We start from the raw sequence: 27,707 nt of genomic DNA, 5'->3' as shown, positions 1-27,707 counted from the left end.
CCTGTCATCTGTTAGTTATTTCAGCTCCTTATTGAATTGTCCCTGGGCCAAGTCGCCATGCCCGTAAACTCCAAGCAGAAGGTGGCCGTTTCCCCTCCACGCACCAGGCGTGGGACTGTTAGGCTTCCTCCTGCCCAGGCCCCCGCTAGTCAAGGGTCTGGTTTGTTACCTCGCCAAGTTTCTCTGACTGCAATGGGAAATAGTGTTGATGTGACTTCTGAAGTCATACCCCCTACCCAGACTGACGTAGTGCCCGCATCAAGACCCAATCTCGCCTTCATACGTTTCATCGAGGGGCTCGAAGGCTTGGTCCACAGTTTCAAAGCTCGGGCACCGAACCAATCACACACCTTGTCCTCGACCCAGGGTCATGTGGTGGGATCTTCGTCGGTTTTTTCTGGCTTTTCACCTTACCAACCCCCTTCAACCCAGGCATCGCCTCCGGGTTTTTTGCCAACTTCTCCAGGCCATACCTATTCTCGCCCGCCTCCAGTACAATTGACGCCAGAGCTTCCTAGCACGTCATCCGTTTTGTTTAACCAGTCCTCGACAACGTCTAGTGTATTTCAGGGTGCCCAAGTGGCCAGCCATCCTGTGGCTGCAATAGCACAGTCTCAAGGTGTTGCTGCTGCAACGGTACAGGGACCCAGTGGCTCAGGGGTTTCAGTTTCAGTAGCTGAAAAGCGGAAGAGGGGGCCTGGTCAGGATCAGAATGCTGGGCCTAAGTCTCCGGCAAAAAAGTGCAAAAGGAAGCGTAGTGGTAAAGGAAAGAAGAAAAGGCGCAAGGATGACTCCGATGATGATGAGTCAGGCACGTCAAGTTCAGATGATAGCGATTCCTCGCTTGGTTGTTATTGGGGTGAAGGAGAGGATTTGGGGGCCCTCCCAGACTGGTGCTTGGAGCGGAGAGCCAACTCCCACCGCAAACGGTTTGGGGGAAGTCTAGAGTGGAAGGACGGGGCTTTGGTGGAACAGGTAAACACTACAGATGATGTTCCTGGCAATGTTCCTGGCTATCATTTGAGCACAAAATTGCGGGCAAAAATTCTGAACGGGGAATATCTGGACATATTCAAATTAGTGCCAACATGGATTGCGATGCGTAGGGGAAAGTTGAAGTGCCAAAATGGGGCACCTCAGGTTGAGAGGTCCTTCGCCAATTGGCTTGAGGGTTTCCATGTTTTTATGGGAGTGGTATCCATGGCCTACCCTAAGCGGGCGTGGCATCTTATCAACTACCTCAAAATTGTAAGGGAGGTGTATGCATTGGCGGGAGAAGATGCTGCAATTGCTTATGACACAGAATTTCGCAGGAACGCTTCCCACCTATCCAACACCAGATGGGATCAGCTGGATCAGCCATTATGGTTTGAGCTTGTGTGTTCGGAAAATAACAACAAACCGCAGGAGGCTAGCAGGGATCCTAAGTTCGCCTCCAAGCATAATCCTCATCGCAAAGTCTGCTGGGATTTCAACGATGGGACTTGCCAGCGGTCGAACTGCAAATTTCCCCATAAATGCGAGAGGTGCCTCGGCGCTCACCCCCGCATTTCTTGTAATTGGGCTTAAGCAGCACTTTCGGAGGGGCTGGGGGTTTCATGCCTGGGGAGCCCCCAGCGCAGCCCCAAAATCGGGCATTCAAGGCATACATGAACAATAGTTGCTTCTCGCTTGCAAGCCTCCCCATTAAACTCAATTCACTCAAACGATTACTTGATGAATACTCAAATTCCGAGGCAACTCAATACATTTGGGACGGTTTTTTTATAAATAACTTTTATCAATTTTCAATTAAAGGCATTCCAATTAATAATAAATCAAATGGAATCTTGCCACATTAAAACACAAACAATAAAACCAATATTACAATCTGAATTAAATAATTTCAAGGGAGCTTTCCATGTTCTGGATGTCAGGAGAAATGTTCCTGCGTTCATTTCTTTTGTTTTTTTCCAGCTTCATAAATCCAATCTTACCCTATTATTTTATGCAGTCCTAGTGTGTGACTCTCGTGTCCGTTAAATCCATATTTCTATTCTAATGCAGGAGGCAATATCTTTTGGTGTGTGTGTGTGTGTACACACACACACACACATTTGCATAGTCCACTCTGTGACCCCATCTTTGATTTTCCGCTTTATCTTCCATGCTCCGGGCTCTGTTCCCGCTTTCTCAACAGATGCCAACCTTCCTTTTGATAAGATTTATGGCACAGCAGTCTTTAGGTCTTTCGGACTTCTAATGAGCTAGTATTCCAAATATAAATGAACATCCTTAGAAAAGCAATGCCATGGGATATATTTCACTAATTGTTTGGTGAATGTTTAGATTAGCTCATCTAAGGATGCACGCCTGCTTCCCCGGGCCCTAGGGAGGCAAGCCAAATCAAAATTTCACATTTGCATTCACATTACACCATATATTGAAAAGGGAAAGGAAATCCCTGCAACCAAATGCAGTTTTTTAATGTGAAATATTCCCCGATTGTGTCCAAATGTCCTAAGGGCCCCCCCAAGGGGGAGGCCATTTCTTTTTCTCCTACGCCATAGCCGCCATTTTTTCTCAGCCCGAGCCTCTTCATATCTGATCTTATTTTGCCAGTTCCAATTGGGGCTCTCCACCGAGAGCTACGCAACTTAAATATTGAATTCCTTTGTTGCGAGGTTCGGAAAGTCATGATTAGCAAATGTAGAAGAAGATATAGGTGCTCACCTCACGATGAAGCACCATGATGAAAGTCCTTTTCAAATCAAAGCTCTGGCATCCAGTGACTGATTTAATTAGCAAGGGTTTTTTTTATCTCCTCCTTTCCAGAACACGCCTGTTTCTTAGTCCAAATTTTAATAGCGATTACTCTGGAGAGTTGCCAATTCATGCAGTGCAGCCTCACACAGCATCACTGCCCCCGCATACTGTAGTGAGTAGCAGTTATTGGACGAACTGCGGGTGATGGCCAGTCCCCCCCCCCACCTTGGGGCTGAGGTCAGCAGGGATAATTACCCCCGTATTACCGCTGAAAATCTGCACAGTTGGGGTCTGGTGTTCTGGGAAAGCAGCCAGCAGCCATGGCAGGAAACCGGCCATTTGGGACGGTTTCAATCAGGGCTTCCCAATTCCTGTTTCCTTTCCCCTTAGCTCCAAGGATCCACCAAATTAAAAACTGGTGTATTTCTATTATGCACGGTTTAACATTTAACTCCGTTTCCTTCAGATAGTGCAGGGGCTCTCAGATGCAGTTTCCGGGCTGCCTCCACCTTCCCCGAAGGTAGCCAGGCTGAATAGTTGCTGGGGTCAGGGAAGGTGGAGGCAGCCCGGAAGTTGCACCACCTGAAGGCAGCCAGGCATTCCCTGGCTGTGTGCAAGCAGAAGTGGGGGCAGGAATCTATCAGCTGGGAAGAGGGGGGACTTAGCTCCCCAGCTGAGCATTTAGAATTAAAACTGAAACTTACCAGAAAACTTGCAACTTGTGAAAAAGCAGCAACACAACAAATTTCAAAAAGCAAACCAACCGCAAATGAATCAAAATCACAAGAAAACATAAAACACTGACCTAAACCTGATTCTAATTCTTACCCTAACACTAACCCAGTCCTAAAATTAACCCTATCCCAGAAATGGTCTGCTTAGATAGTTTTCCGATTGACCCAGTACATAGGTACTTTTATCAGTGAATTGCTACATTTGGTAATGTGCAACGGAGGCTCTTTGTCTTTGCCTTGTGGTTTGACTGAATTTCCGTCTGTTGTGCAGCTGGCACATGGAGTGTGTTTGCGCTATAAACTTTCAATTCCTAAACCATTCATGTTTAGGCAAGTCTAACCCACCCTGCAGAATCTCATTTTTTCCTTCCTTTCTGTAGATGCTATTTATTCTGGAATGCTTCCAAATGCTAATTGTGTGCATGTTTGTGTGGGAAAGCCACTACTACAAAGCTATGAGCAGAGCAATTCTAGCCGCGCCTACTCAGCTCTTACTCCCAGGGAAGTAAGGGTAGTGACAGTTGGTGCATTTCTCAAGATAACAGCAACGGTTTTCTGTCGACAGCAGCTGCGCCTCAGCGCCTGTACATTTTTTCCCCAGGGTACCCTGAAGGGCCTCAAGGAAGACACGCTGCTCTTTCCCCCTGCTTTTATACCTTTCTTTTAAATGTGTAGGAACCGTTCATCATGGTTTTCACGCGTTTTTCATTTTAGGATTGCAGCTGCTTTTTCTTTTTTAATATTTTCACCCCGCTTTTCCAACAACAAATGTTGAGCTCCAAGGGGTTTTCAATAACTGCATTAAAAAACAAACAAGCCTTGCAGTCACTATAATATCAAGCGTTGTGCTTCCCCGGCGCCCGTTTTTTCTTCCAGTGGCTGCAGCAGCAGCTACAACAAAGGGACCAGGACGCGTTCCTGGAGTTTTATGATGGGAGTTTTCTGACTGGAGTTTTCCTGGAGTTTTCTGACGGGAGAGATCCAACTCTTCGCGACTTCCAGATTGAGTAATGCTGTGGTAGAATGTCGTGGATTCTGTGGCATTTTGCTCATTGCACCGATTCGTTTGGCTACTTGGTGAGCAACTTATGCAACAGCTGCAGCTAACGTTTAGATCAGTTTCCACGTGTTTCAAAACTGAAAGTTCAGACTGTTTCAAGCTTGTGGTTTGCCCCAGACTGCTAGCTGCAAATGAACATGAACTGCTCTGCTGTTCAGCCAGTAGGTTTTCACATCGTGGCAGGAACTTAGAGGAAAGAGTAAAGTGGTCCACCCCGGAAAATGTGAGGAGGGGGAGGAGAAACGCCACATTCTCTTCATCGAGAGGTAAGGATTTCTGCCTTGTCCCAGAGATAAGAATCTTTAGAACCCCAATATGAGCAGATTCTAGACTGGAAGCAGGTCTGGTGGGTGGGAGATGTTGAAATCAGAATTGTAGAGCTGGAAGGGACCCCGAGGGTCATCTAGTCCAGCCCCTGCAATGCAGGAATCTCATTTAAAGCATCCAGGACAGGTGGCCATCCAGCCTTTGCTTCAATGAAGAAGATATTTGATGAATATCAAGTGCTTGCTTCTGGAGTGTGGATCTTGACTGTCTGTGTGGGGTGAGGAATAAAGGAGTTCTGGAAAGGCGGGGAAATGCTGTGCTGAATTTAGGCAGGGGGGCTCCTCTCACTGGCGGAGGAGGCTTTTGTGTAGCCCCTGTCTGTCAGGGACTGGGCAGAGGAGGAATGGTGGAGACCGTCTCCCCAGCCTGACCCTTCCAGATAACAAGAAGACAGCTTAGATTTACAACAGGGGTTTGAGGGAGTTCACAGCTTAATGGCAAAGGAGGTGGAAAATGCTGTGCTGAATTTAGGCAGGGGGGGCTCCCCTTACTTGGGGAGGAGGCTTTTGCCTAGCTTCTATCATACAATTGTTTTTACTTTATTAGAGGGCCAGATGGGGGGGGGGGGGGGACACGTGTACATGTGTGTGTATAGAGGTTGCCCCAGCACATGGCAAGAATCTGAGACTGGCATCGCTATGTTAACTCCTCGGGAGAACCCAGAACTGTTAGGGACTGAAGAGTCTGAATATTTCTGTGGAAGTATTTAGGTGTCTTTCGGCAAATTTGCAGAAGTTCATTAAATTAAATTACAGTTCTCTGCTGAACAAGGATGTTTGCGTTTATCAATAATGTTGTGTGTGTGAATGGGCACGGTTAATGTAATTTTCACTGCTTGCGCTTCACAACATTTCATTTCTTTCTGGCTATGCTGCTTACAGTCTTCCTCTCCTCTCTCGTGCGCTTGAGCATAAAAGCAACGTGGTATAACGGCTTCATGTATCCGATGAAGGGCACTGTATTCCATCAAAGGTTACAGCAACATACAGTGGTACCTCAGGGTACATACGCTTCAGGTTACAGACTCCACTAACCCAGAAATAGTACCTTGGGTTAAGAACTTTGCTTCAGGATGAGAACATAAATTGCGTGGTGGTGGCGCAGCAGCAGGAGGAGGCCCCATTAGCTAAAGTGGTACCTCAGGTTAAGAACGGTTTCAGGTTAAGAACAGACCTCCGGAACGAATTAAGTACTTAACCTGAGGTACCACTGTACACCTGTTAGTCACTCAGTCTAAGCAGATGGTTTTCTCGCTTCCCCTTTCCAGTTCTGCAAAGAAGCAGCAAGTGAGACTTGAAACTGGAACAAAAAATGGGGCCAGGGGCTTTTGGGAAGTGATCTGTATCTGAGGGTATGAAAACCCGGCTGGGGATGTCACTGTGTTTTCCAAGGCTTCCTTTAGCAGGAATATCTGCCCCCTAATGCTCAGAACTCCCTCCCAGAACATTTCTATTAACCCCCACCTCTAACCCGTGAATCCTTTCTCAATTTAAGCCCTTTGTTTTAATCTCTTCCTGGGTTTAGTAACTTGACTTGAGTATAGTCTTACCATCTTCTTTGGACTCAGCTACACCCAGTCAAAAAACAGTGCTTCGCATGCTTTATAAGCCTGCAAAACCAGGTGGTGCTATAGAGCAAAAAAAATTCTAAGCAGTTTTTACATAGTTTTTTCTTTTGCTATAACGATTTAATTTCTGACTTTACAGCATTTTTTCATGTGTGTAGACCCACCCTTTTTCTCCTCCCCTTCATTAACAAATTGCTGCACTGTTGAAATTTAGATTGTAAACTTCTATGGGCAGTTATCTGCCTTTTTGCATCACTTGTTACTCTAGTCCTGGTGGTTCTTAGTTGTTTGGTTTAGTTTTGGGTTACTCATGACATTTTAAAGTGGAGACATTTATTTAACTAATTTTACTTCATTAGTCTGAGGACTTCTGTTGTGCTGAGTGTTTTCTGGTGTCTCCCCTCTCTTTTGGTGGTGTTAACTGCTGTGGAGACAAAGTGTGGTATTTGAATGAAGAAAAGGAATGGAGAATTATTAACTAAATTATCTCTCCGTTATCAGATAGTTCTCTCTCATTGGCACCTAGCCTTAAACAAGCAAGGCATTCAACACTTGCCACCAGGCTGTACCTCACTGGAAAGTGTATGGAGGGCAGGAGAGGGGAATAAGATAATCCCTTGGCAGTGCTTGAATAGCACATTGGAACCCTGGAAAAGCTCTGCAAGTGAAGGGAAGGGGAAGAGATTGCTTGGGTAGAGCATTTAATATTAAATAGAAATTGCGGGGGGGGGGGGGGGTGGCGAGAAAAGTATGGAAAGAGAAGGAATTCCTAGGACAAGGGAGAGGGAGAGATGGATGTCTGGAGGGGACCAGCAGGGATTGGTAATGAGTATACAGTGGTGCCTCGCAAGACGAAAAGAATCCGTTCCGTGAGTCTCTTTGTCTAGCGGTTTTTTCGTCTTGCGAAGCAAGCCCATTAGCGGATTAGCGCTATTAGCGGCTATTAAAGGCTTAAGGGATTTGCAGATTAGCTGCTAAAAGGCTATTAGCAGCTTAGTGCCTTAGATAAAGGGGGTAGGGAGCGGGGGAAAACCCCCAGGAATCGCAAGACATTTTCGTCTTGCGAAGCAAGCCCATAGCAAATTTGTCCTGCGAATCACCTCCAAAACGGAAAACCCTTTCGTCTAGCGGGTTTTCAGTCTTGTGAGGCATTCGTCTTGCAGGGCACCACTGTACTACTTTCTCAAGTTTTGTGTTATGATATGCCCCCATGGCAGCCATTTTGTGAAACCTACCAACAGCACCTTATCAAAATTCCACATATGCCCACGCTCTAAAGAAGTTGACAGCCTGGACCCCTGCCATTAACACATACACTCGAAACACCACATCAGTGGAAAATTGAGGCTGCTGGGAGCTCAGGTGGGTGGAGCAGCCCACTGCACCATCCACTCAGGGGATTGTTTGCTTATTTAAAATAATTTACATACTGCTTTTCGTTTGGCGCCCATGGTTTTTTTAAAAAACAGAAATAAAAAAATAACTATCCCAATAAAGTATAACTGTAAAGCATCACATGCCTAAGGTCATTAAAAGCTGGCATCAGTGGTCAGATATGCACATATCAGCAGATACGTTTTTAGTAAATGAGATTATTGCGAAAGAGTAGGTGCCACCAGTTTCCTTGTCACAAGATAAGAGCTTTGGAGGTTGCAGCAGGGCTAAAGGCGTCCAAGAAGATCTTAGCTACAGTTCTGTAATTTATTTTATTTATATAAGCATTTATATGCCATCCTCATACAACATCAGAGTGGCATGCAGCAATATACAAACTTTATACAGTATTTTTTCTTTTTTTAAAAAGTGCAATCAATCACTAAAATGACTGGCTACTCAATAAACTTTTATACAACTGCATAGGCCTGTTGGCATAAAAATATCTTCAAGAGACACCTGAAAATCAAAAGTGAGGATCTCTGCCAAATCTTTCCTGTTCCACAAAATGCCCAACTTTTGCTTGAGGCTGATGAAGCCTCTGTAATACACGGGACAGCTAACAGGGCTTCTCTGGATGATCTCAGTGACACAAGGGTTCATGTGGTCAGGGCTTTGCACATCATCACAAGGGCAGCCACTTGTTATCACATGCTGCCCTTGTGATGTTATCAGTGTTTTCCCATGCTGTCAGTCATCTTCCTCCCGATCAGCAGTCTAGCTTCTGCATTCTCTCCCAGCTGAAGCTTCTGGAGCAAGCCCAAGGGCAGCCCTGCATGAAGTACATTGCAGTAATCCAGTCTCAAGGTTCCCAGGGCATGGACTATACTGGTCATGTTATCTCTATCCTTGTATAGCCAGGGCCGGATTAAAACCTTTAGAGGCCCTAAGGACTTAAAAGACTTTGGTGCCCCAAAATATAAACAACAATAGACCATTAAATAAAATCTTATTTTTTAAAAAAGAAAAAGAAACAAAACCTACAGTAAGATGGAAAATAATGTTTCCATATATAAAGGTAAAGGTAAAGGGACCCCTGAACATTAGGTCCAGTCGTGACCGACTCTGGGGTTGTGGCGCTCATCTCGCTTTATTGGCCGAGGGAGCCAGCGTACAGCTTCCAGATCGTGTGGCCAGCATGACTAAGCCGCTTCTGGCGAACCAGAGCAGCACACGGAAACGCTGTTTACCTTCCCACCGGAGCGGTTCCTATTTATCTACTTGCACTTTGACGTGCTTTTGAACTGCTAGGTTGGCAGGAGCAGGGACAGAGCAATGGGAGCTCACCCCGTTGCGGGGATTCGAACCACCGACCTTCTGATCGGCAAGTCCTAGGCTCTGTGGTTTAACCCACAGCGCCACCCGCATCCCTGCTTCCATCTATACTTCCACTTTATTTTTATTTGGGGGGAAGGGATTCATACTTTTTCTAATTGCAATGTCTTTGACCAGATCCTTGAAATAAATCGTACATAACATATGCTTAGTAGAGATATGGCATGCAGCCTGCAGTTCTATATATTAGTTGCAATGCCAATGTCTTTGTTGACATTGCAACTAGAAAAAGTAGGAGATTTTTCCCCTTCTGAGTAGAACAACATTGGAAGGCCTCTCACCCCCCTTCCTATTTCCCGGTAACAGTATCTGCTTCTTTATTGAGTAGGGCTGGCTGATACCTGGTTTTCAACATTGTGATATATCACCTGATAAACATTGCAATATCCTGATATATCACGATGTTTTGAATCAAGTGGGAATAAGCCCCCTGACGTATCCTCTTCCGAAGCACCCGACAGTCAAACCTGCAAGCCATGATCAAACCACTGCAGGGATGATTCATTGCATCATTTGCAGTCTCTCCTTCCCCAGGCGCAGTGCCCATTCTATGCCTGTTTAATTGTTAGCAAAGCCTTCTAACACCCAGATCAAGCACAAAGATGAGAGAGAGAGAGAGATAGAGGTGAACTCAGAAAGTTTTTTCAAATCAAATTCAGTTCAGGTGGAGCTTCTCTGCTCCCCACGAACAGGCCTTCCAAACTGTACCTCTGCCCAACTGTCATAGTCTGGAATTACATTGCCAACAACCAACCAACCACAGATTTTTTGGCTATTTAGTGGCTCTGTTGAGCAACTACATTCTTTCTGCGGCGCCGCTGCGAGGTTCAGCAGCTCAGTTATGTCACCCCTTGCCTGCAGAGCCGGCAGCCTCTCACCCTTTTTCAAACACCCTCCCTTGTGGAGGGCTTCCCCAGCCGCCTCTCCCCTTGAGAGTCCTCCAGGCGGCTGCTGCGGCTGCTGTCCATGGTCCCTGAGCTGCCTCAGCTCCTGGCACCAGCCCCCTGGCCAGCCCCAGAGGCATCCTTCACCTGGGGGGCTTGCAGCCAGGGCTGCTGCAAGGAAGAGCTGTGCAAGCCTTTAGGAGGCAGAGACAGAGAGAGCGCGTCAGTGGAGGGAGGGAAGGAAAGAGGGACAGAGGTCAGTGATGAATGCTTTAAAAAGCGCGGGGGGGGGGGGGGGACGCCATTTCCTTCTGGGTTTCCCCATCAGCCCAGCTAATTACTGCACGGATCCTGAAGGCTGCTTTGTCCTCAGCAGAAGCTCAGCGAAGCAACTTAACTGGGTGCTGCTGCAGGTATCCTGGTAAGGCTTGTATCCCTCTCTTGGTGTGGCCACAATTGGCAGAGTAGCATTTTTCTTGCTGGTAATTGTTGGTTAGGGACAGGAAATGGGGTCAAGAGCTTTGCGATTTACAAGGCTACGAAATAGCCTGAGGTGAACATTGTTGCCAGCTAAATTGCTATTGCAAAATAACCTTTTTAGCCCTTTGGACAAGGAGGGAGCTGCCCCTACCCATGGGTAGAGCATGGGCGGGGCAGCTGCCCCCTGATCAATAAAAATCAATAAAAATACATAGCAAACTGAGGTTCTGCCCCCCCCCCCAAATCCTGGCTGCGCCCGTGCCGCTCCCCCTTTTGCAAATGCTGCTCCTCAAGATGGATTTCTGCTTTTGATCTTTTTCTTTTCACTATTGGTTTCTGCTCCCTAGTGTTTGTTTCTATTTTTAGCTTTTCTAGCTCCGGGAATTTTCCTTGAAAGGCAAAAAATGGGCCTCCCGGTTATGCATGCAAGTTATTTGATTGTTGGTTAATTTCCATTTCTAAACCAGGCCAAAGAAGAAAGAATGTAATGGATAAATTTTATCAGAACAAAATATAAGCAAATTTTATATTTTTATTGCCAGGAAAATTTACATTTATTTTATAACCCAGGCCAAACCAGTAAGGATGGATAGAATTTTACAGAACAGAAATGATTAAATGACGTTTATATTTTTTGCAAGGAAAAGTTGCATTTTGGCGTTCTCTGGCAATAGAGATGCCCTTTGTATTTGAAGAACATTGCCGGCCATGCTGAACATACGTTCAAATGACACACTTGTTCCTGGGATTTTTTAAATACCACATACAAAATATGCGTTAAATTGCAAAGTCATTTTTTAAAAAAACAACAACAATGATTTGCTCTGAAACCTGGTATCAGAATATATATAGAGCCCTAGTCTCTGGTATTGATGTTTCTGATGAGAGACAATCAGGGTGATGTCATCAGCAAACGTTAAGTGACATAAGGATCAGGGAACTCTGACTCATTTCCTGGCTTTTTATGGCAAAACAATTCTTTAATTGTTGGCTTTAATGCCGCAAAAATCTGGTCCCCAGGCAATATGCTCTTGAAAAATTTATAAAGATTGTGGGGGTGGGGGGAGTGTTTCAGAAAACTTTACAAGCAACTTCTGTGAGCAAAAAGCTGGGAAGCGAGAGACAGAGCAGTGTTTTGTGTCTGTTTGAATCCAAGAATGGGAAAACAAAATCCTTTGAGGTGTTAATGCTGGGAAACCATCCACATTTGGCTCTGGCTGTAAAGGTAAAGGGACCACTGACTGTTAGGTCCAGTTGTGGCCGACTCTGGGGTTGCAGCGCTCATCTCGCTTTACTGGCCAAGGGAGCAGGTGTACAGCTTCCGGGTCATGTGGCCAACATGACTAGGCCGTTTCTGGCGAACCAGAGCAGCGCACAGAAACGCCGTTTACCTTCCCGCCGGAGCGGTACCTATTTCTCTACCTGCACTTTGATGTGCTTTCGAACTGCTAGGTTGGCAGGAGCAGGGACCAAACAAGGGGAGCTCACCCTGTCGCAGGGATTTGAACCGCCGACTTTCTGATCTGCAAGTCCTAGGCTCTGTGGTTTAACCCACAGCGCCACCCGCGTCCCGCCCTGGCTGTTATCTATGTGTAAATAAACCGTATATCATAAAAGGCACCACAGTCTCCGCTGTGCCTCATTTCCAAAAGGAAACATGGACCTTGGATGAGGGTCTGGAAGCAATTGGAGTAGCATCGTGCAACAGTATGTTTTATTTTTTTCTAACCTGAAGGTGTCGTCAGAGGGGAATTGATCTCTTCTGCCTGGGCTCTTGGTGCTGGACAGCAATGAAAGAGGCGAAATGATAAGGCATGATGATGATACTGTAGAGAGACACAGCCTGAGAGCGCCTGAAGAGACAGAAGCTGCCCAAAGGGGCAAAAAAACCCTGGACAGGCGAACATATTTTTCCAAAATAAGAAAGACAGGTAAGTTGAAAAAGCTGCAGAGCCTCCTTGACAGCTGGTTGTGGTGTGTATGGATGCAAGCAAGCGTGTAGCCTGCAAGGCAGCTATATTTTCCCCTGGGAATTAGGGCAGGGATGGGGCCTCCAGATACTGCTGTACTAAAAGCCCCATTATTCCTGCTCCTGTTGGTTATGCAATTTGGGACTGATGGGAGTTGGGGGCCACCAACATCTGGAGGGCCACCTGTTCTCCATGCCTAGTTTAGAAACCTATTGGCGTTTGGCTTACATTATGTGTGTGTGCCTGCCTTTCTCCCCTTCCAGGTCCCAAACACATTTTTCTTCAAAAGACCAAGTTCTCACCTGTGTAAGTTAGAAGAAAATATTAAGCGGTAAGATTGTGTTGTTTGCCGATGCCACTTCACAAAACCTGCAGCGTGTGGAGTCTGTACTGGAGCTAGTCTTGTTCTCTGTAGAGTATCTGCTGATGCAAATGATAAATTCCTGCACCTCTTAATTCTTGCTCTTTGTGATAGATGTACATGCATACGTAGGACAATAATTTCTGCCTAGTCAGACCCCTGGTCCACCTGGCTCAGTGGCAAGCAGTAGCCCTGCAGGGTTTCGGGCAGGAGTCTCTCCCAGCAATAGTTGCAGATGTCAGAATTTGAAACAGGGACCTCTTGGTATGCAGATAATTGCCAAAGGGTTGTCACACGCCCGGGTTTCCCCAGACATTTAAAACTGGTTCCGAAATTTCCAGTCAGAAGCAATTTTCAAAGGCCAAATACCGGCAATGTCTGGAAATTTCCGAACCTATGGCTCTGTGTGTGTGTGTAATGTTGATATGCTGCATCAATCATTCTGGAATATCTGACATATCCCTCTTCCTGATTTCCAATCAGTGATCACGCCCTCTAAAAATAGATGGTTGTCTCTTTGCAGTTTGTAGCTGAAAAATTATACACTGCTTGATTGTAAAAAAAAACCCTCTAAGCAATGAGAACAGTTAAAAACAAGTAGTAAAAACATGTAATTTCCTTTTAAATGTATTAATTAATTGTTTTTAAATGTTTTCATTGGTAATGCGACTTTCTTATAAGCTGCTTAGAGGTTTTGCACATTGTCCCTGGGAATCTGTCTGAGCAAGAGTCATGTGGAAATTGCTGCAAGCGGCACACTGGCATGGTTTTCTGCAGAGCTCTGCCCACATTCTTGAAAATCCTATTGGGATTTGTTTAACCAAAGTGAGCCTGTTTTTCAGAAGTGTATATATACAGCTGCTGGAATGTATAAACTGAGGTATACAAGCCGTTCATGTTTGAAGGATTATCCTTACCAAGCCCTGCAATAATACTGGCCAAAAGATTGCCTCAATCTCTCTGCTTTGGAGCAATACCTAATTTTGAAATCTAGTATCTTTTGCATCAGTAGCTGAGAATTAGCATATAAATATATACAGCATGTTAAAGGCCTTCCCTGTTTCATGGCCCTCTCCCTGTCACCCCAGATTCCAATTTTGCTTTTGCTTTTTGCAATGCTATTTCCAGGAGTTAATACAAGCACTGGGCCACTCATTTGCATCTTTGCATTTCATTAGCTTTTCTGAAGTGGAAAAAAACCCTCCCTCAATGATAGTATTCAGAGAGCCTTTTAAAAAGTTACAGGGAACCAGGCAGAGGGTCCTCTTGGTAGTGGTGCCCGCCCTGTGGAATACCCTCCCATCAGACATCAAGGAAATAAACAGCTATCTGACTTTTAGAAGACATCTGAAGGAAGCCCTGTTTAGGGAAGTTTTTTAATGTTCGATGTTTTGTTGTGTTTTTAATAATCTGTTGCGAACTGCCCAGAGTGACAGGGGCAACCCAGTCAGATAGGCAGCGTATAAATAATAAAATTAATAACAGTAACAACAACTATTATTATTATTAATTTGCATCTTGGGACTTATGTATGCTTTCTCTTGTCCAGCTGCTTCCCCTTGGGTAAAACTGCTCTTTAGCGCTCAATCAGAGCAAATGGCAATTCAAACACTTTTGTTTCAAGCAGCTTAGAAATATGGAGGGGTGCCTGATTCCTTTGCTGGGCTTGGAATAGGTTGCTTTTGTTCCCTCCATGCCCGGCATAGAAACAAAAGCAGTTGCCCATCTGGCAGTCATGGTGGTTTCTGTGCTGGGCCCCCTCCCCGTCTTCCTCCCCCATGCCTAGTGCAGACGTGGTTAAGGGAGAGAGGAAGCCGCCTGCCCCCATTCCAGCAGCTCACAGATCATTTACCTGCACACAGTTCCCCTTTCCCTATAGCAACCAGATAAGTGGTTAAACAGAAGGTGGTTTTTATTATAGCTAAGCCTTTTGGTTACAAAGGATATGAAGATTTGAATAAACTGCTGCAGCATGACGACCAGAAAAGCAATTGGCAATGGCAGGGGAGTCCACATGAACACAAAATGTCATCTTTGGCTACTGCAGCATCTGGAGACCTTTGGCTCTGCTTGGTATTCAAGTTCAGTTTCTTTCTTTTTTATAAATATTTTTTATTGCTCAATTTCCACATAACAAATTATCAAACCATATAATCACTTACATACTTCCTCCCCTTTATTCCCCCCCAAGGACTTTCCTCAGCTCCTCTCCCTGATTTTGCTGCACATATTTTCTCTGCATATTGTAAAATTGTATATATCCTTACATATCTGTCCATCATGTTAACGACAATAAATTTGTGTATGTTTATTCAAAACCTGCCAAGGAGTCCAGTTCATTTTGTTGTCTTTTAAAATAATTTGTAAAAAGTTCCCATTCTTCTTTAAAGTCACAGTTGTCCTTGCAGTTTATATGTCAATTTAGCCAGTTCTGCATAGTTCATCAATTTCTCTTGCCACTGTTCTTTTGTCGGGGTTTCTTCCATCCTTGTGCTATCAAGACTCTTGCCGCTGTTGTAGCATACATAAATAAATTCCTTATTTTCCTTGGCAAGTCTTGTCCCACAATCCCTAACAAAAATGCTTCTTTTTTTTTTTTTTTACAATGTCATTTTAAACATTTTCTTCAATTCATTATATATCATTTCCCCCCCAAAAATTAATTTCTGCCCATCCTGCCTCAGATATACTGAAAAGGATTGAAGGTGAGTCACGCTGCAGAGGCCGGGGAGATGTCTTCTGCATATCCTCAGATAATTGAAGATGCATATCAGTTCTGTAGATGGTCTGTGGGACCAGTTGAATTCTTCAGCTATAGATAAAAGATTGCTCTTTCTGAGTAAATGTCTTATTTTGGCAAGGGTCAATCCCTGTTTCCCTTCTTGCTATTCCTAGTAGCAATCAGTTCTTGCCCCCAAAAGATGAACCCCAGAATTGCCTGCCCAGTTTAACATCCACTTTGGGGATGAGCTGGATGGGGCTATCTGTGAGGTGAGGCCTCCAAGTCTTCCTGTGGGCGGGGGGGGGGGGCTGTCACTCATATTTCGGTAAGAATCTGATTGCCTGGGCGTCCAAAGGCTGCTGGCTAATGTGTTCCATCCCCAAATTAAAAGAATTCTTTGAGAATAATTTAGATAAAGGTACAGAAATACGTATGGTGTGGGAAGCAAGTAAAGCATATATAAGAGGTTACTTTATACAACCTAACTTGTGACTTAAAAAGGAGAGACAGGAGAACATACAAAAAGATTCTGTGTGAAATTAGACAAAAAGAAAAAGAGCTGGGACAATTGCCTACAAATACAAATATTACCTGTCATATTATGATGCTGCAGAGATAACTGTGCTAGCAACACAGGAGATAAAAGCAAAATTGAAATATACCAACTCCAAATTCCCGAATGCCAAAAAGAAATAGATATTGCAGTAATATCAACGAGTTCTGGTATTAGCAACCCAGTTCACCATGGAGGTTTTAGTTTATTGTGTGTGTGTTGATGTGGCTACACGTAAAACACGCCTTGTAGGTGAGATTTGTGTTCTTCCTTAGTATGGTAAATCAAGACCTTTATTTTTGTGTGTTCATTTCATTTCAGGGGATCAACATAATTATTGCTATAAAAGAATCATGTCTAAGCGTAGCATTTTAATTGCATCCATCATCCTCCCTCTCCTCCTCCTCATCACCATCCCTGTTCTTGCTGTCCCGAGAGGTGAGTTTTCTGCCTGTTTTCTTAGTGCTTTCTTCCAGGTCTGTCCCAGTCATGACCTCTGTCTGCCACCAGCACTTTGGCTTCTAATGGCCAGTTCACACTTAGCAGCAGCAATTAGGAAAACAGCTGCCTTTGGCTGAATCCATATTATCCATGCTCTTGCCAATGGCTCTCTGGGACTTTGGTCCTGTTTAGGGAAGTTTTTAATGTTCGATTTTTTATCTTGTATTTAATATTCTGTTGGGAGTCGCCCAGATTGGCTGGGGAAACCCAGCCAGATGGGCGGGGTATAAATAATAAATTATTATTATATTATTACTTTGGAGGGGATCTTTCCCAGCCCGACCTGAAGATGCCAGAGATTGAACCCAAGACCGTCAGCATGCAAAGCAGATGCTCTGCCACTGAGCAACAAAGCTCCCCCAAGTGATGTGATTCCTCTACGGGTCCTTCCCTTTCCTCTCTCCAAGATGCATCTGAATCCAGGAGCCACAAGAGCTGCTTATTGGTTCCTTCTTTGTCCTCCCTCCCAGCCAGAGGGTTGAAATGGACAGGAACCAATGTTATGTGCAGATCCTAGTTCAGAGCAGAACTTTCTCTTTCTTGCAGGGGGAAAATCCAACCAGACTTGCTTTGATGTGAATAACTGTGCTGTTTTGGGACCAGCGTGCCCAGCTGGCTGGGTTGGCTATGAAGGGAAGTGTTACTTTTTCTCAGAAGAAGAAAGAAACTGGACTTCTGCCCAGAGCTTTTGCATTTCCCAGGGCTCTTCTCTGGCTGCGATTCAGAGTGAGCTGGAAATGGTGAGACCAACAAATGTATAAACATTTGTGAGAATTATCTCCTGCACAGCACCAAGGATGAGCTATCCTTATGGAAATATAAAGAAAATCTGTGAGGTAACTTGGCTTTGTCATAGCCATCTTGCAACCATTATGATCATAATAGGAATTGCAGATCAACAAAATCTCAAGGGCCGCAAGTTCTCCATCCCTGCTATATATTCTTCCTTCAGCCACTTTCCCATCCTTCTTGAACTCCTTCCTTCTGCTATCTAAGCCTCTCTTTCTCCAGTCTCACTGCCCAGGTCTGTGTTGGGAGTTCTTGTTGTCCTCCCACGAGTGGCATTATTTGAGGTGGAAGACTCATTTGGAGGCACTGTTCTAAGCTGTTTGTGTGTTTTCAACCAAGGTGTTCATGCTCCGGTTCAAGGGCGAAGCCGACCATTGGATTGGCCTCCGGAAGGACTTCAGTGATACCTGGAAATGGGCAGATGGATCAGAATACATTAACATGTGAGTCCTTGCTCTTCTCTTGAATTGGGATTAAGCAGGGACCATGCTGGGTACAGTGAGTTGATCCCAAACCTGAATCTGTAACCAACAATCAGTCGAGAATGTGACCTTCAAGGAATCAGAATTGCATTCAAAGCATAAACCTCTAAGTAACCTTCCTGATATTTTGGGTTTTCTCACCTCTGACCAGACACACAGAAACCATCCACACTGCTGACAAACTCCAGCTAAGCCTCTTGAGCTACCTCTGGTGTGGAGAAAGTGGAAGAAGAAGAAGATGATGATGATAATACCAATAATAAATATATTATTTATACTCTGCCCATCTGGCATGGTTTCCCTATCCAATCTGGGTGGCTCCCTACAGAATATTAAAACATCAAACATTCAAAACTTCCCTAAACAGGGCTGCCTTCAGATGTCTCCTAAAAGTCAGATAGTTTATTTATTTGACATTTGATGGGAGGGCAGTTCACATGGTGGGCGCCACCACCGAGAAGGCCCTCTGCCTGTTTCCCTGTGACCTCACTTCTCGCAGCGAGGCAACCACCAGAAGGCCCTTGGCCCTGGACTTCAGTGTCCAGACTGAACGCTGGGCATGGAGACGCTCCTGCAAGGAGAAAACTTTGTTCTCCCACTCTCATAATTCTTAAGGTCAATCAATTAAGCTGAAAGGTGGGGGATTTACAAAATATGGAATCCATTCCCGCAAGACAGACAACTTTAGCAGGGAATTAGACAGACTAATGGAGAACAAGGCTGTTGATGGACCCTCATAATGAGTCCTATGCTGCCTCCAAGAACTGAGGCAGTGTAGCTTTGAATACAAGTTGCTGTGGAACAATCATTGGGGAAGGTTCTAGTAAAAGCATAAGTATTTTATTGTTTTTTGGGTAAACAGTGAAGAGAATGGAAACAATACAAAATATCAGGTACAGATAATCCGTCATACAACCAAAGCATAAAACCGCACAGGGTGAAGCTTATTCGTGGAACAGATCTCTCCATAATGTTAAAGGTGGTTTCATTAGGGATGCAGATTTATGAGTATAATCAAGAAACATAAGCCATGTACTCTCACACTTTCTTAATCTGCTATCTAACAATCCTGCTATGCTCCCTGACCGGCCTGCCCGTCATGCAATGTAAGCAAGCCATGCAACACAAGCCCCAAATCAATGGATTCAAGTTACAAGAAAGGAGATTCCGACTAAATCTCAGGAAGAACATTCTGATAGTAAGAGCTGCCTGACAATTAAACCTTGGGAGGTTGTGGACTCTCCTTTATTGGAGTTTTTTAAAGAGAGGTTGGATGGCCACCTGAAGGAAATTAAGAACAAGACCAGCAGAAGATAAAGTAAAGTGTATGCATAAATACGAAGAAGATCTGCAGAAGGGACATGGAAAAGAGTTAAGAGCCTCGGACAGAAGATCACCAGGTTGATGGACCATATGGAACTGATAGAAAGGACTGACAGAATCCGAGACCAGGGAGAAGAGACGTTGGAAGAAGATTGGAAAAAGGTTTTAAAAAAATATTTAGAGAAATACTGTAAAATTAATGAGTGTTAGAAAAATGTTGGAATGAAATTACATGGCTTTAGTAGAAATATAAGGAGTTAAGTACAAATAAATTTTAGAGTTTTAATGATAAGATAAGGTTAAAACAAATTAAGACAATTAAATGACAGAGAGGGAGGTTGGATGGTCACCAGTCAAGGGATTTTCAGCTGTGATGAACACAATGCGGCTTGCTAATGGATTATTGGCTATGTAGTTTACGACACTGTCCCACCCATACAAGACAGAGCAGCCAACCTGGCTTGCTCATCTCACCTTTTCTGCTTGTGTTGCAGGTTGGTGGTGAAAGGAAGTGAAAGCTGTGCGTATCTAAGCAAGGAATTTGTCATTGCCTCCCGTTGCCACATACCGATAAAGTGGATCTGCAGTCACCCTGATGCGTATATGAGGAATGTAAATTCTACAGCAGGAAAAGTCATATGCCAAGAGGAATTATAGCAATTCCCAGTGATGTAAGAAATCAGCAATTTCCATTCTGGCCCATTTTAATCACAATCAGCACTATTTCCATTCCGCTGCAATTTGATTTCTTTCTAATCTACAATATTCATCTCACTGTCTACTATTTAACATAGTTTGCGCACCTTGCATTCATTTCTGTGTAAAGCAAACATCAAAACAATGTAATAAAGTATTTAATGACATACCATTTGTGGACATCAAGAAGGCAAGAACAATCAGGTGAATAAATACAGATTGTATTCACTTGATTCTCTGACCACAGAGCGGCCACCATTTCTGTTTGCTTTTCTGTTTTTGTCACAATTCTCTGACATGCTTAGGTAAGCCTTTCCATTGTATGACCTAGATACAGTTTCTAGAAGGAAAGGCTGCAAATTGTATGTATGGAAACAATTTTACACCAAAGCTGGTGTGTGACAGGAGACTACAGAGAGGAGTGCTCAACTCTGACGCTTGTTCACAGCTTCATACAAAACCTCAAATGATCTGAACTAGGCTTCAATGCCTGCACACTTTCAACCTGATCTTTGCACAACATCAGCTAGAAACTTGTCTTACTTTACAATGAATCTTGAAATCTGTCACCAAGAAAAATCATAAGCAGAGGCATTGGCCTTCTACATTGAACCTAGCCATTTGCTAACTAAGTTGAGAGGGCACAAGTTTATGATTAGTGGATTTAAACCTTTCTGCCAGGAATCCACCAATTGTTTCATCTATTTCAGATTGTTATTAGAGTTCCAAAAAGGACCACATTTCCTTGGAAAGAACCCCGAGGACACAAGTCAATATCTGTGCAGCATGTGTAAATTTCAGTTTGGTGTTATCTAAATTCAAGGCTTTTTAAGATGTATTTATTTATGTATCATAAAATTTTTGAAAATTAGCAAAATTGATTCTTTTCGTAAAATGTCTTTTAAGAAGTTATGTAAATGCCTTTTTTATTTTTTATTTTTATCTGCATTTTTTATACAAAAACAAAAGAAAAACAACCTATCCCACATCCCCTTCCCTCCATCCCTCAGTCGTACGACTTTGATATCAATCTCAACATACAAATAAATGTCTGATAGCTTCCCTTCCACTCTTTTCTTGGTTTCTTTACCTTTCTGCTAAATAGCGTATTCCAAATTTTTAATCTTCAACGTTCTTTCTCTGTTAAATGCTGTTAATTCTGTTGATTTCTATTCTGCTGGATTTACTCAAGACCTGATGGGTTATTTACTTGTTGTTTAGTCATTTAGTCGTGTCCGACTCTTCGTGACCCCATGGACCACAGCACTGCCAGGCACTTGTTACTTATTTATACTGGTTCTTAAAATATTCAATAAATGTTTTCCAATCCTCCTTATAGTCTTTGTCATTTTTTCTCCCTTGCCCTGCTCTTTATGCCTGCCAATTCAGCATATTCAAGCATTTTAAACTGCCACTCTTCCTTGGTGGGAACCATACTCATTCTCCACCTTTGTGCCAATCAGATTCTAGCCGCAGTGGTGGCATATAATAATCAATTATTTTGTTTCTTAGGGACTTCTGTTGTTACCATTTTGATATACCTTTTAAAATTCATTATAATTTCCCAGAATTCCCAGATTCCTTTGCAGGACCACCACATGTAGAAAAAAGGATCCCTCTATTTCATTGCATTTCCAACATTTACCTTTTTCTTTTTAAAACATTTTCGCTAGTTTGGCAGGTGTTAAATATCACCTGTGGGTCATTTTCATCATATTTTCCCGCAATGCACAACATGTCGTGAATTTATTATCCATAAATATCATACCGTATTTTTCGCCCTATAGGACACACTTTTCCCCCTCCAAAAATGAAGGGGAAATGTGTGTGCGTCCCATGGGGCAAATGCAGGCTTTCGCTGAAGCCTGGAGAGCGAGAGGGGTCGTTGCACACCGACCCGTCTCGCTCTCCAGGCTTCAGGAAGCTATCCGCAAGCCTTGGGAGCCCGCGGGAGTTCCTGCCGGGTTCCCACGGCTTGCACAGAGCTGCCTGCACCCCGAAGCCCAGGCGTGCTGAGCAGTCGCGCCGGGGCTTCTGGTAGTTCTGTGCAAGCCGCGGGAGGGCTCCCACGGCTTGCGGAGAGCAGCCTGTTCTGGGGCCTGGGGTCAGGGGAGGCTCTAGCTTCCCCTGCCCCAGCCCCGCACCTGGGGGAAAAATAATTTCCCCCCCTTTATTTCCCCCCAAAAAACTAGGTGCACCCTGTGGGGCGAAAAATACGGTATTTACTATCCATAAATTCTCCCACAGACAGTGCACTGATGGGGATGCAAATCATCACTTCATTTGTTAGATTAGTCATTCCCTGAGTGAAGAGGCTGGTGGCGCTGTAGTCTAAACCACTGAGCCTCTTGGATTTGCCAATCAGACGGTCGGTGGTTCAAATCCCCGTGACTGAGTGAGGTCCCGTTGCTCTGTCCCAGCTCCTGCCAACTTAGCAGTTTGAAAGCACACCAGTGCAAGTAGATAAATAGGTACTGCTGCGATGGGAAGGTAAATGGCAGGACACAGAAAGCTGTCTGTGGACAAACACCGGCTCCCTCGGCCTGAAAGTAAGTTGAGCACCACACCCCATAGTCGCCTTTGACTTGACTTAACCATCTAGGGGTCCTTTACCTTTTACCTTTACCTAATATCTGGAAAAACTCCCCTTTGCCTTTGGCTACAGATTCTTCACTTAATTGCATTATAATAGTATTATATTAATATAAATCAATGAAAGGGAACTCAAGGGAACTGACAAACTGGCTGCTTTTGTCCTAATACACTAGCAAAGGTTTGGATTTTATGACCGTTGCCCATTTGGGGAATAAAACCTTACCCATAATACACAAGTTATTACTACGGCTTTAGGCTTCCTGCCATAAGTCGGTTAAGGAGCATCCTGGCAACTGCAGACTATTCTGGGCTGGAGGCGATCTTGCAAGCTGCACAAGAAGCCAGTGGCCAACTCATTGTTCAGAAAGAGATGGTTTCTTACTTCCAACACTTGGCCCCATTTTGTGCTTATATCTGGAAAGCTGATTTCATGCACATCCAATGAGATAAAGTACTACAAGCGTTAGAATTAACACAGTTTCGCCTTATCAACCCACAGCTGTTTGCTTTAGCAGGGTCCGATACTGTAAACCTGCAAAATAAAGGAAACGATTTGTTGTTGCTTTTAAGAAAAGAAAAGACTGTCATTCAGTATCAGGGTACTGTTCTTATTTTCACATCAAAACCTTTCCCTTCATGCCAAGAGGTGAGCTATTTATCCTCAGCTGACAGACATGAAGCTGATTGACATCCAATGCCCTTTTAAAATGTATTGGGGAGAAGGGGGGCTCTTGGGCTGCTTTTATAAAAATGTATTTTGTGTTTTCATATTGTGATTTTAAGTTGTAACTGTACTGAGACCTGTGGGTATATATTTAATAAATAAAAATAATCCGAACAGATGTTACCAGACGCCTCTTGGGACAGATGAAAACTTATACCTTGGCATCAGTAAAGGCATCTCTTTTATTTATATTGGTAGTTCATAGTTTTATTTATATTTGTGTATGCATAGATTTGAAGGTTGTTGTTAAGGCCTCCCTTTTCTTTTTATTTCTGTGCTTTATTTACATCACTGGGTCTATGCTTCTTTGCTAACATGTAAATCAATTAAAAAATAAAAAATTACAGAAATCATCTGTGGACACCTGGAACTACTCACAGTTCTCCCTTGAAGGGGGATCCATCAACCCATTCCCAGGTCCACTCTTCAGAGAGTCTGGCTGTTTTGAGTCCCAACCAATACAAGGTTTCCTTTGTCAAAGTCTTTATGATTTCCTATAATGAAACAGACAAGGGTGTTGCCAGGGCTTTTCTTTCAGCTGGAACTTGCCAGAACTCAGTTCTGGCACCCCTCAGGTGGGCACCGTTAACATTATAAGAAAACAAGGGAGGTCTTCATGGTGAGTTCTGGCACCTCTTTTTCTAGAAAAATAGCACTGGATGTTGCCATTCTGACCATTGAACCAGCAGTTCATGCTCAGTTCCATCAGCTTCATTTCTATGGAGCTCTTCATTGCTCCACATCCTGCTCCTTAGCCATCTTCAACTGACCCGGGTGGAAATCTTTTTAGCTGAGAAAAGCAGGGGGTCCCCTACTTCTGTATGTGTGTAAAAGCACCTTCTGTACAAATTTGCATGCATTTTAACTAATGTGTATTTAATATTGTGGAGATGTGTATCTGATTTCAGCAGTGGCTGGCTAATGCAGCTTTTAGGCCAAGGCAGGATTGACAGCAAGGCTCAAGGGATTGGATGGATGGATTGCAATTTAAGTGCATTTTTTGCTACTTTTTATACACACCATTGGGGGGTGAAGAGAATGAAATCTGAACCAGGAAGTCCATATTTCAAATTTCACCTCTGTCATAACATGAACACACTAGTGGCCTTAAGCAAGCTACTCTCTGAGCCTCTAGTCTTCCAACTGCACGATTGAACATAATAATACTGAGCATTTAAAAAGGTTGCTATAAGGATTACAATTGGATCATGCATGTAAAGCCCTCTGAACACTTACAAGATCTATACAAATGTCACTGAGTAAAGTTACATGTGCTGTTGAGGAATAAAGCATCTTGACGGATGGTTAGGACTTATGGGAGCTGAAGTCCAACAACTGAAGGGCCACAGGTCCCACATCCCTGGCCAGAAGTCTCTTGTGGACTTTGCTTCAACTGGATCCCTGTTGGCTAGACTTTTCTCATAAGCTGCATATTTACCATCTCCTGCTGGTCCTGAATCACAAGCAGGGTGGAGTTCTTTCCTTTGCAGTCATCTTGGCTCTCGGTCCAGGTTTTTTGCCCTTGAGAGATCCAGTAGCAGGTGTTCCTGTGCAGTTCCCAGTCCTTGGGGCATATTTTGCAGTTTGGGGCATCCTCTGGTGGTAGAGAGGGAAAGCAAGAGGCAGAATATTTCCATGCATAAATGGATGCTCTTATTTCCCCCTGAGGGGAGAATCTGAGAATTTATTGCATATTACAAAATGTCTCATTGCAAAGGGGAGCTTTATTTATTTCAGTAAATAAACTTCCCAGGAGTTTTGAGTAACGTGTAGAATCCCAAATGGTCTCAGATGCTAGTTAAGCATTTCCCTCTTTTGAGAGGAAACTACATGGAAACCTGACTTTATGCTGCCTTGGTGATGCTGCAAGTTTTTATGAGGAGGAAATGTACCCGGGGCCAACTGTTGGGATATTTCCGTTCCACCTTAAAAGGGAGCAGGATGTTTGTGTCACAGCCTGCGTATTTCCTGTTCACAGGATGTTTCTGTTGTGTCTTTTGCTTTCGTTTCTCTCTCACTGCCAGACATGAGGCAGGCAGTCATGGCTTTTCTCTGTTCTGATCAACACTGAATAAACCTCTAAATAATGCTCTCCTGTGTGCATCTTCCGTTGTGCAAATCTGCTGATAGAGCGTGCAAGAGCTCTGGATCTTTGGGAAGCTATTTCTGGAGCTCCTGTCGCTAATTGCTGATACTGCGTGTCTACGGGAGATTGATGGATGTCCGGAGACGACGTGGAGTCAAGATGGACTTTATCTCCCTGGCAGTATCTCCCACCAACAAGGTTTCGGGCCCAGATAAACAGCATTTGCAGGAGAGTAAGACTGCGACAGACTGCTGAGGTATGTGTGGGAAAGCGAAAGTAAGGCTTTTCGTTGCCGCGGCAGAGTGCCTTTGATGTCCGGCTGGCTTAATTGGCCTGGGAGTCAAGCCAAAAGCTTCGTGATTTATGGGCAGCCAAGATAAGAAGCCCCTGAAGTTGAAAAGGGCTCGGCTAGAGTGAAAAGCTGGGATGGAGTCTTTCCAAGCTTCTCAAGCTGCTTCTGAAGCTGAGTGCCCAAAGCTAAATCGGCAAAATTATGAGGCATGGGCTGAGTGGTGTCAGAGTTTACTGCAACAGTTTGGAGTGTGGCATACTGTGAGTGAGGCCCCTCCAGTTCCTCTGACAGAGAGATGGAAGACCCAAGATTCAAGGGCCATTGACATAATAGTCTTGTCTGTTTCTCTGGAGGAAATTGCCACACTGGCTGGAAACACCACTGCTCGTGGGATGTGGAATGCTTTGAAGCTGGCCCATCTGCCAGTCATCCCAGCCCAGAGTTTGACTGCATCGGAGGTCCTGGCTGTTTCCCGGAATGCAAGTGAATGCAGGGATGCCGAGGGGACCGGTTGCAAGCTCCAGGGGGAGCAATGTGGGACAGCATTCCAGCCTCCAGGAGGAACCAAGGAGTCGGCAGATGAGAGCTCTGTTTCTCGTGGGAACCAAGGTCATCGTCTTTGCAGAAGCCGGAAGGCCAGAGGTAAACAGAGACAGATGCCTGCAGATGGCCAGAAGCAGAAGGGGGGTGAAGAGCCCACGCCAGTGGAAAACAAGGCTTTGTTTGCTGGCACTGCTTCACCAAAGGCTAAAGGCAAGTCTGATGGCCAGGAGCAGGGGGGCAAGCAGTTTAAGCCCACACCGATGGAAAACAAGGTTTTGCTTGCCAGAAAAGCTGCTCCAAAGGCCAGATTTGTTGTTGATTCTGCTGCGACCCGGCATTTGGCAAGAGATAAGCATCTGTTTATCTCCTTCAAACCTCAAGATGGTGAGGTCCACCTGGCTGACGGAAGGACGTTGCGGATTGCAGGAGAAGGGACTGTGAAACTTGCAAGTCTGCGCACGACCATCAACAATGTACTTTATGTTCCAGGTGCTGTGAACAATTTGCTCAGTGTCCCACAGCTGATTGGGCGTGGTTTTCAGGTTTCCTTCAAGAGGAGCGGCTGTGTCATCAGGAAAGGCAAAGAGGACATTTTGCATGCAAAGTTTATGGATGGCTTGTTCTGTATAACTTATGATGACAATGTTGCTGTGTCAAATGTTGATTCTTGTTGTGTTGCACAAACTAACAAGGTTCTTCATGCAGGTTGTGTTCATGAAGCACACAGAAGATTTTGTCACATGTCTTGGCAGGCGCTGGCTAAGATGCCGGAACTGGTTGAGGGTTTGGACATTAAACCCTGTAGGTTTCACATGAAATGTGTATCTTGTGCAGAGAACAAGGTGAAGGTTGCTCCAAAAGGCAAGGAGTCTAGCAGGCAGGCTTCCAAACCCTACCAGCTTGTTCATGCAGACCTGGTTGGTCCTCTTGCGCCCTCTTTGGGTGGAGCAAGGTACTTCATGGTTCTAATTGATTCTTTTTCCAGGTACATTCATGTGTTTATGCTTGAGCAGAAATCGCAAGCGTTTCCTAGGTTCAAGGCATTCTGTGCTTGGTTGGAGAATGCTCACAGTAAACGCATCGGCTGTCTCTTTACCGATCGAGGCGGGGAATTCACTTCTCAGCAGTTTGAAGCTTTTCTGACTGAGAAGGGAATCCAGCATGACTTGTCAACGCCTAGATCTCCATGGATGAATGGGCTTGCGGAGAGAGCAAATCAAACGTTGTTGCAAGGACTGAAAACAATGTTGCATGATGCCAATCTCCCTGATAAGTTTTGGGGGGAGGCTCTGTCAACGTTTGTTTACACGTTTAATCGCAGACTGTCATCACCTATTGGTTGTACTCCCTACGAGAAGATGTTTGGTAAGAAACCAAATGTCAAGCACATGAGAATCTTTGGTTCTGACATGTGGGTACACACCCCACAAAGCAACAAGCTTGGGAAGCGTGGGGCACATGGTTTGTTCATGGGGTACGAAAAAGGAGCATACAGGGTATGGAT

General features: G+C 44.4%; 1 protein-coding gene and 1 long non-coding RNA gene across 5 annotated transcripts; both read left to right on the top strand.

The window, feature by feature from the left end:
* The first annotated feature begins 2,530 nt into the window (after positions 1-2,530).
* LOC310670890 (C-type lectin domain family 2 member B-like) lies at positions 2,531-21,299 on the top strand. 4 transcript variants are annotated; one of them, XM_083426727.1, is made up of 7 exons: positions 10,382-10,507; positions 12,302-12,497; positions 16,494-16,610; positions 17,220-17,413; positions 17,802-17,905; positions 19,762-19,938; positions 20,674-21,299. In XM_083426727.1, the coding sequence occupies exons 2-6, from the start codon at positions 12,371-12,373 to the stop codon at positions 19,922-19,924; spliced, it is 705 nt and encodes a 234-aa protein (XP_083282853.1). In that variant the 5' UTR covers positions 10,382-10,507; positions 12,302-12,370; the 3' UTR covers positions 19,925-19,938; positions 20,674-21,299. The 4 variants fall into 4 exon arrangements, with proteins under 4 accessions (XP_083282856.1, XP_083282855.1, XP_083282853.1 ...); XM_083426730.1 differs by lacking the exons at positions 10,382-10,507; positions 16,494-16,610 and adding an exon at positions 2,531-4,805 and having other exon boundaries at positions 19,762-19,923; XM_083426729.1 differs by lacking the exons at positions 10,382-10,507; positions 16,494-16,610 and adding an exon at positions 2,532-4,805 and having other exon boundaries at positions 19,762-21,299.
* A 764-nt stretch (positions 21,300-22,063) lies between these two features.
* LOC310671183 lies at positions 22,064-23,398 on the top strand. The gene is made up of 2 exons (XR_014507871.1): positions 22,064-22,358; positions 22,402-23,398. It is a non-coding gene; the product is annotated as an uncharacterized lncRNA (long non-coding RNA).
* The last annotated feature ends 4,309 nt before the right edge of the window (positions 23,399-27,707 follow it).

Source organism: Podarcis tiliguerta, assembly GCF_965153285.1.
Source record: "Podarcis tiliguerta genome assembly, chromosome: 2".
Lineage (NCBI taxonomy): Eukaryota > Metazoa > Chordata > Lepidosauria > Squamata > Lacertidae > Podarcis > Podarcis tiliguerta.
Note: the sequence above shows the minus strand (reverse complement) of the source record. Positions and strands in the feature narration are given on the sequence as shown.